The sequence below is a fragment of the Polyergus mexicanus genome, unplaced genomic scaffold (genome assembly GCF_030449975.1).
Source record: "Polyergus mexicanus isolate NDT 795.1 unplaced genomic scaffold, iyPolMexi1.0 SCAF_14, whole genome shotgun sequence".
Taxonomy (NCBI): Eukaryota; Metazoa; Arthropoda; class Insecta; order Hymenoptera; family Formicidae; genus Polyergus; species Polyergus mexicanus.
Window position 1 is genome coordinate 719,506 of NW_027223334.1, and position 9,390 is coordinate 728,895.

The window sequence follows — 9,390 nt, forward strand, 5'->3', positions numbered from 1 at the left end:
CCATTTCCTTATGCATAAGAAAATTGACCAATCAAATTTCTTATGCTTATGATTATGCGTTTATGTAAAAGTGTGTGTTCCCCGCTTCAACATGTCACAGTACACGTGATCGCATGCGGCTTTCACAAATCAGCGCGGTATATATAAAATCCATTCTTCCGTAATGAATTTCAACTTTTATTATTAATTGATATTTTATTATAAAATAAACAATTATAATTCGTCGAAATAAACAACACGTGACTAAACGAGACAAATGTCAAAAATTGTTTTATTTGCTTTACATACATTTTTCATTTCATCGGCGCCTTATATATATATTTAGGAAAATTACATAAATTTTACTAAATACCTTTACCATGTATATGTTATAATATATATATATATATATATATATATATATATATATATATATATATATATATACATACATACATACATATACATAATTATTATTTTATATACAATAATTATTTATATAATTATATATTATTTATATTTATATAATATATTATAAATTATATATTAAAATAATAATTATATATATATGAATACAGTGTATGACACGTTTTATATAAGGATACCACACTGGATATATTTGCGATCGTATTAAAACATCACAGAAATTATATTTGCGTAATATAATATTATTACTATATAAGAAAATCTTTTAAGCAAATTAAATGTTCTACTCTATCATTACTTTTTTATATATTATCGTTTTATACAATACACGCTCTACACAAAAATCGCATGTTTCTTACATTTATATAGGCACACACATGCGCATACATACACATGCGCGCGTGCATGTACACACGCACACAATTTATCTCGTTGTATCTTTAAATTACTCTACAAACATAAAAAATTTCCTTTATACATTAAATTCTAATAGCTTTGGGATGGCAAGTCTAACAATCTTCTTTCGAAGGAAAGTTAATATTAGTATATATAGATAGAGAATGTGACTGTTATTTCATTTCGTGAACTCTGTTGTCTAGTTCAATCGAGATACATATATATATATATATAAAATCTTTACATGCGACATTGGAAATTGAATTCCGCAATCAATGTTATCCATTTTAAGCGTATGTCAATTATTAACATACGCATATATATGAACATTTATATATACTATTAGATTCAGATACAAAAATGGGTATCATAAAACTGATCAGACTTTCATAGGAATACATGTATCTCTCTCAAATCTCACAATTTTGCAAGCCTTTCTGATTTTATAGACCATATGATACAACATTTGATGTATGATAAAGTTCACCATTATCTCTGATATTTATGTCACGTTTCTCTCTGTTTTGGTTGTACATATTCTTTTTTTGTAAATGTAGAGGAAAAAAAATTCGGTTTTATAACAGATTGAGTCTCGGGCAAGATTAAATGACATTCGGCTGATCTGGGATAAGCGAGGCGAAAAACGAACTAAAAAAGGTCCAAGTAAAGGCGAGTGCACCTGGCCGTTGTTCTTCATTCTCCTCATTAGCGTTTGTTCGTGCTTCTGGTTGCGGAGTTGGCATTTGAGGATTTTGTTGTTGTGGCACAGCCTGTGGGCCCATCGCTTCGTTTTGTAAAACTTGATTGTTATTATCTACGCGGCCGTTGTTGTTCTCACCTAGTAATATCGGTTGTACCCTAAAGAAACCACCCTGATATCTGTAAAATGGTTATCACTCTATATTATCTATATGCAATATATAATATTCAGAAAAGTTTGAGAAAATATTAGAGAATAAAAAGATGTGTATGTATAAAAATATACAATAAAAATGTTGTAGAAATATATATATATATTAACCAATATATTATATACTCACAGATATATTGCAAATCCCAAAAACGTGACGATAAGAAACCTCAGAGGAGACGAGTAGAAATACACTATACCGAATAGAACAATGATTCTGGACAATGTATAGAAGAAATCCAACCAATCGCGATTAAACGCGGCGTCCTCAGCCGCGCCATTATTTCCCGCATTGATATCCGGCGCTTCTTGCGCTACTGGTTGGGCAGCCTGTTCGTCAACGACATTGTTATTGTTATTAATGCTCGTGTATGTATGTTGAGATGTATTGTCGTTGATATTAATATTCATTTGTTGCAGGTACGGAATACTGGCTTGTAACTGTATGCCTTGTGCTGCCATGCTGCAAGAAGAAAAACAACATATTGTAACATATTTATGCATTTTTTATAACTCTTTTACAAAGCTTTCTAAAAAGATATGCACTTACAGTTGCATATATTGTGTGAAATAATGTGTGTATGCCTGTTGCATCCAGGCTAATTGTTGACTATTTCGAGGATCAAAATATTGTTGAGGTAAATACATTTGTTGAGGTGCAGTGACATTAGGATTCTCACTATGATTCTGATTTTGAACACTGTTACTTCTGATATGATTGTTTCTCATGGAGGATGCTGTATTTGTATTTTTTTCAATTGTTGGATTTTGATCTGATGTTTTAGCAGAGCACATTTTCTGCGGTGTACAGACTAGATGAACGGTGTATGCCTGATCTTCTAAACCATCGCGCTGTCTCAGGATATCCTTCAATTGTGCAGAATCATTCAGCAATTGACCTGAGTAGATTAATTTCTGATGCGAGCTTTCCTATATAAACAACAATAATAACTAAAATCAGTTACTTGTCTAGTAATATATGTATATTGTAACAAATATAATTGATATATTAATAGTAATAATAATAATAAAATATATAAATTAGCCAAAACATTTATACAGAAATCGTAATGATTTTAGAGTAAAAAAATAACATAATATTCCATAAAATTAGTTAATTAATCTCTGGTATCTATTAATGAACTGACATATAAATGAACATACTAGTTATAATCAGTAAAGATTAATGATGTTTAGAAAAGATATATCTTGTCATCAAAAAATGTAAATATATTCCTATCTAATATAATATTATTTTATCTTTCCATTGTACAATTCTTCGAACGAAATATTATAATACAGACACACAAAAGACTGTGTATAAAATATAACGCTATATAATATTATATATTTTATAATAAAATAAAATGTTCTTTTTCCGATTTTATAGAAAACGTGGAGAAACGTGGAGAAATGTCACGCTTTCACCAGGCGGAGACACTTTCGCGCGACTTACTGGCTTGCTGGGATAGACTTCGGAGAGATACTCCTTCAGACGGCCAATAGTCCAACTGAGATCGCATCTAATTATTTGGTCCTTGATCTGTTGATTCGGTGCCTTTATGATGAGATTAACGGCGGCTTCTGCCATTCTTTCGGTGCGTCAGAGCCAGCCCGAGGTCAGCTGTTGGCGTAGCGAGCAACAGTGATTAATAATAATCCTTGCCCTCGTCGTCCCGTCGTCGCAATCGCCGCCGCCGTTGCTTAATTGAAAACTCGACGTCGGTTATTTTTCTTCTTTATTTGTTCGTTCGTTCGAGAGATAGAGAGCCGTTCTTCGATTTAACGGGAAGAGAGTTGTCGTACGCGAAATTCTTAATTTTTTTTAGCAAATTATATCGTCCACTGCCACGGTTGTACGTACGACAAACGTCATATGATATCGCTCAAACACAACTGTGTACACACACGTTCGTGATGTGGAATTGCATAGAATCGCACATCTGGCGATCGCCCATTGGGCGCTGATTACGCGCGCTCATCTCGAAAATTACGCCGAGTTTTCACGCGTTGCGTTCCGAAAAGCACGAAGCTCCTTGGTTAGATATATTTATGTGCGTAGCTGTGAAAAAATTGAAAAAAAAAAAAATATATATATAGAATAAAATTGAAACTTGATTACTACAAAAATGAACGAGGCAGAAAAATATAAGAATGACTATTCTTTCAAATTTACAATTTTTTTTGTAGCATTTGGAATCTCGGCTTAATTCGGCGCGATTTAAATGGGTTTAGGAAACAATAATAAAGAAATTTTCAAATCGAATCATAACCGCTTTTGTGCGTTTGTTTGAAGGCTTGGATGTATGCACGAAAAAAATGTGGGTATTTTAATTATTCTCGTTTTGTGTATATTGAATATATATGTTTATGATATACACAAGTGATTCTCCCGCGAAAAAAAGCGATATTTCTAATCATGCCTCGTAGTACTCCTAAATCCAAGAGAAGTGAATCTAGACGTTCATCGGTGAGTTTATAGTGTTTACAATTGTTTTATAGCTTAATTATCTTATTTTTTGCAAACTAAAAGAATGTCTGATTTAATATTAATATATAATACTAAAAATTAATGATTCTTAATGTTGGTAGATTCTTAAACCACGTAAACCACGACAACCGTTGCAAAATGTGAATTTTGATTCTCCATACAATGAAAAAAGTTTAACCCCATCAAAAACTAAAAGGCGCGTTAGCTTTGCAGATAAAAAACATGTCAAGTGAGTATACTGTATTGACTATTATAAAGTTAATCAACACAATTTATTTTTATTTTAATATCATTTCTTTAATTATTCTATTTTATATAGAGAGTTTTGTCATTCGGTAGAGCAAGGAACTGTATGGGATAATACATATGAAGAGCATGATAGTAAGCACGATTCTAGTCTTAAAGGATCTTTTGTTTCTTTAGACTCAAATGCTAAAACTGAATCAAAAGAAAATGCATTTTTATGTATTTCTAATAATGAATGTGTACATATCTTGGAAAGTAATTCAAGCTATTCAAACAACTTCAACCTAACAAATAATCAATTATCCGAGTCTAACATAAAAGTCAAAGAAAAAGATAATGAGAACTGTGATTTGGATTTTACTAATCCAATCGAAATGAAATTGTTCGATGAAGAATTTCAGTTTCAAGAGACTATATTGCCAAATAAATCTGGTATATCTCAACCATCTAAGGATGTAACATTAAGTGGTATTATTGCATGTAGCAACACAGATGAGAAATATGTGGAACCACCTGATGAAATATCTCAACATGAACAAAATGTAATGCCAAATGCTCTTTCTGTATCTAATGTATCTAAAAATGCAATATCCAGCAATATTATTATATACAGAGACTCTGATGAAGAAAAGAATGCAAATAATACTGGTATAAAATCATATTCTGAATTATGTTGCAGCAATGTCGACTCTGAATTAGATGTGACATGTGCTCAGGATTCGTCTATGGAGTTTACTACACCCATGCATATGCCTTTGCTATCTTTACATACAGAAGAAGAAATAAATGTACAGAAAGATGAATGTTCATTGAACCTAAATTTAAATACAGATTGGGTTAGCAACTGCAATAATGTATCCATTCAGGCTGTACCAATATCGATGAAACCTGTTAATTCTGATTTAGGAATTTTTGAACAAATTTCAAAGATACAAACCCATGGAAGAACGAATTCGACCGCTGGAAAGAATACACATAATAAGACAATATCTTCAACAAATTTACAATCTAATATTGCTTCTGAAAATATTGTTTTTAAACACACACAGGATGCAACACAAAATATTAATGAATCAATGATGTTAACAAATGTAATACAGCCATCTACCACAAGCATTGACATATCTCATATAAACAATCCCATACAAACCCATGAAAGTACGAATTCGACTACCGGAAATAATACACATAATAAGATGATGTTTTCAACAAATTTACAATCTAATATTGTTTCTGAAAATACTGTTTTTAAACATACACAAGATGCAACACAAAATGTTAGTGAATCAATGATGTTAACAAATGTGATACAGCCATCTACCACTGACATATCTCATATAAACAACACAGCTTTTAATGTTTCAATGGAAATGACTACTGCTATATCATCAAAAATGTATGACAGAAGTATTGCGCATCCTCATGTTGAAAATATAATTAAAGACAATAATCTGAGAGAAAATCAAACTGATGAAACTGAATTTTTTAATGATGTAATGGAAATAACAAAGCCTGTAAATACATTACCTTTGATTGCTTATGACAAGGAGAATTTGAAAATAGATGAATTAATATCCAAAAATGATAGAACTATGTTCTTTCATAATGTATCTATGGAAATGACTAAGGTGTTAAAAAATCAAGAAGAAATTACTCGTCCAATCATTCACAAGTCAATATCTGAAGAGAATACATGTAAAGAAAAGAATATGGACAATGGCTTTGATGAAAAAACTAGATTATTGTACAAGTCTATGGAGATTACTGAAGCTGTCCCAGTCTCTTTGCATAATGAAAAACCACTTAATATTATTTGCGCTGCACAATCTACATCATTCTCTCAAACTATGTCAAAAGCATGTTTGCCTGTTGAAAATTCAATGAAATCATTTCAAGCTGACACAGCTGCAAACAAAACAATTCAACATGTGTCAATGGAAGTTACTGATACAGTTTTATCGACTTTACAACTTACACGAGATGCGACAAATGAAAGGGAGAATTTAAACATTTCTAGAGATAATGAATTTCAGCATTTAACAACAGATAATTTAACAAAATTGAAGAAAAGTGCAGCAAAAGAACATTACATAATTTCAAGAGAAATTGCAGAAATGACAGACACGCGCGATAAATTGCCTAATAATTTTGTTATTCCATCTTTGTTAAATAATTTAGATCACTCCTTAAATGCAGTTTTAAGAAATATTAGCAGTACAAACGAAACGATTTTTGATGAAAATGAACAATCAAATTCGAAAAAGATTTGCAAGTCTTTTATAGAATCTCACACTCCTCAAGAAAATAATGTATGTTTATCTCCAAGGCCTAGTGATATTTATATAAATGATACTGGACATAATGAGTATTTTGTAAAGGATACAATGGATCATACTGGCTTGTCTACATCAAATTTCAGAGATGATCTAAACGAGATTAGCGAATGTAGTCTGTTAAAAACTCTGGGAAACAGTATTGAAGAGTTACAATCGATTAAACCACCATCGTTCATATTATTAGATAGTGACAAAGAGGACAATTCCTTTTCTGACGCCTTATGCAAAGACAAACTTCAGATATCGACTGGCGATGGGACAATTGATAATATACATAATAGTTCAAACCAATTAGTAATAAATTATGTTCCAGAATACGAATGTCTAGCAGAATCGAGAAAAAGTATAACAAAAGATAATGAAAGTTTTACAGTTTTAAGAGAAAATGAATCAATAAATATCGAGAACATTCAAATGGAAGACTGCTCTAGAAGAACTATAGCAAATAAAAGTGAACAGGAAGATGATTGCGAAGCAATCAGAAGAATAATTATTAATGACAGTCGAATTAATGAATCCAATCATTGTAGCACGAATGTAGAGAATTTTTATGCAGAAAATGTGTTATCAATACAGAATAATAAACATGAAGAGACAAATACTGATCATTGCAAATCGCCAATTATCAAAGAGAATGAAATAATAGCTAAAGTAGAATATATTCAAGAAAGGGTAAATAATGATTCAAATCCACAAAATAATGTCAAAGAGAAAGAAGAATATTCGAATGTGCAAAGACTGAAGACAGAACAGTGCACTGATCATATCAAAAGGTTAGAAGCAATTGAAAATCAATTAAATTCTGAGAACAATTGCAAAGAGAATTTAAATGACAAAATAAGAGTAATAGAAATGGAACAAAATGAAGAATGTATAGAAGAAAGACTTGCAGTAGAACGATGCGTTAGCGCGAGTCAAGATGAGTCTTTAGTTGAGCAGGATCCCTTTTTATCATTATCACAGAAATTAGAAACACATTGCGAAAGGTATATAATCATTTTAATTTTTTTACAATAAAGGAAGATTAAAGAGAGCTAATATTATTTTATTACAGAGATGATTGCATTTGGAATATGTATCATAAGAATATTGACAAGAAAATGATTGTTTTTGGCTTCATATCGAATTCTTTATTGATAGCAATGCATCTATCATATGATCTTAATTACTCTGAAGAAAATCTGATTAATAAAATCAAGATTATTTCCCGCGTTTCAGGTAATTATACAAATATTAATTAGAGGACAAAATTTACAATATTTTACTCTTATATTTTTCTTTTTATTTTTCTGATAGATGATTCAGGTGTATTAGTAAGGATAGTTCATAAATTAATTCTGGAAAAACTAGATGCGAAACTACTTATGTATAGGTATACAACTCATGAGGACATTCTACCAATGCTAGAATGTGTTTCAGAACATGTGAAATTAGCAATGAATTTCATGTTCGACTTAAAGCATTTGGACAATTTAAATTTGATGGAAATTACTTATGATCAGTAATTATTTACATTATGTTATGCTATACTATTCTATATTTAATGTGAGATACTGTATTATTTAAAATATGATATTTCTTTCAATACATATATATCATATATACATTATATAACTTTATGAAATAGTAATAGCATGTTTATTTTAGCATCTCATTCCTGTCTCGAAGCAAACAAATGGACACTATATTGAAAGTTACGGTTAAAGTCAAACGTTTCGATGAACTCACTTCAAAGGACGTAAAGGTTCATTGTTTACTAGGTACAATAAGGTAAATTCATGAAAAAATGGATTGCACAATTGGAAATTTAATGGAATTGCTATTCTTATCTTTTTCTCATTTTTACAGAGAAACTGATGTTAAAAGTCTAATTAAGAATATAAAAAAGGATCACAAGTTCTTAAGGAAATATATAAACGATGTCAAAGATTACATTGACATAATGGAAGAGACTTCAATTGCCAAAAAAGTTTAATTTCCAACAAGAGGCTGCCGATTGATCTTCAGTGAAGATATCACTTCGCTGTCTCAATGTGTTCGAATTAGAATTAAAATAAATGAATTTTTAAATCGTCAATATTGTAGATGATTGTGCAATTGAAAAGCAACACAAAGCGTTTTCTTATTTTTGTACCACTATTTATAAATTGTACTATTTTCTATTTCTCTTTGTGGAGTTATAATCGTAATATATAATATAATATAAAAAAAAAACATAATATTTTTTCTATAAAACTAATTGTAAGTATAATAAAAAGAACATTGGGTGTATGTACGCGTGTATGTGAGTGTATTTTCTTGCGAACTGGCTATAAATCTCATATTAATATTTCAGTTTCTCGTACTTTGTTATTTACATATTTCTTGATGAAAGTTTGAATGATTCAATTTCAATGTGCTGTATGTGTTATACAGTATAATGTAATATATATCATCGAGTAATAAACGTAAAGTTTCGAGAGAGCATGAAGGTCGATCAACTGGCTCCAATATAGCCGGTTCGGAGGATGCAGCTTTTTGTGCAAGCACACAAGCAGAGTTCCTTGAAGTAGTATATCGTGCGAACGATAGTCTTTCATGGAATCGTACGGCGCTTTCCGTCGTCA

At 30.7% G+C, this 9,390-nt stretch overlaps 2 protein-coding genes across 2 annotated transcripts; one reads left to right on the forward strand and one right to left on the reverse strand.

Moving 5' to 3' along the window:
• Positions 1-566: 566 nt before the first annotated feature.
• Herp (Homocysteine-induced endoplasmic reticulum protein) lies at positions 567-3,636 on the reverse strand. Its single transcript, XM_070306866.1, has 4 exons — positions 3,168-3,636; positions 2,262-2,641; positions 1,842-2,174; positions 567-1,680 (listed from the first exon to the last, which is right to left on the reverse strand). The coding sequence occupies exons 1-4, from the start codon at positions 3,300-3,302 to the stop codon at positions 1,404-1,406; spliced, it is 1,125 nt and encodes a 374-aa protein (XP_070162967.1). The 5' UTR covers positions 3,303-3,636; the 3' UTR covers positions 567-1,403.
• Positions 3,637-3,980: 344 nt separating this feature from the next.
• On the forward strand, positions 3,981-9,088 carry LOC138939288 (putative leucine-rich repeat-containing protein DDB_G0290503). Its single transcript, XM_070306944.1, has 7 exons — positions 3,981-4,181; positions 4,304-4,431; positions 4,522-7,770; positions 7,839-8,002; positions 8,081-8,285; positions 8,432-8,554; positions 8,633-9,088. The coding sequence occupies exons 1-7, from the start codon at positions 4,131-4,133 to the stop codon at positions 8,757-8,759; spliced, it is 4,047 nt and encodes a 1,348-aa protein (XP_070163045.1). The 5' UTR covers positions 3,981-4,130; the 3' UTR covers positions 8,760-9,088.
• The last annotated feature ends 302 nt before the right edge of the window (positions 9,089-9,390 follow it).

What these genes read in the sequence shown, in the direction of transcription:
- Herp (XM_070306866.1), bottom strand. Translation starts at nt 3,302, where the DNA reads ATGGCAGAAGCCGCCGTTAATCTCATCATAAAGGCACCGAATCAACAG. An exon ending in TTCACACAATATATGCAACT is followed by an intron (nt 2,175 to 2,261) that starts GTAAGTGCATAT and finishes TTCTTCTTGCAG; the next exon opens with CATGGCAGCACAAGGCATAC. An exon ending in TTGGGATTTGCAATATATCT is followed by an intron (nt 1,681 to 1,841) that starts GTGAGTATATAA and finishes ACCATTTTACAG; the next exon opens with ATATCAGGGTGGTTTCTTTA.
- LOC138939288 (XM_070306944.1), top strand. Translation starts at nt 4,131, where the DNA reads ATGCCTCGTAGTACTCCTAAATCCAAGAGAAGTGAATCTAGACGTTCA. An exon ending in GTGAATCTAGACGTTCATCG is followed by an intron (nt 4,182 to 4,303) that starts GTGAGTTTATAG and finishes TAATGTTGGTAG; the next exon opens with ATTCTTAAACCACGTAAACC. An exon ending in GATTATTTCCCGCGTTTCAG is followed by an intron (nt 8,003 to 8,080) that starts GTAATTATACAA and finishes TTTTTCTGATAG; the next exon opens with ATGATTCAGGTGTATTAGTA.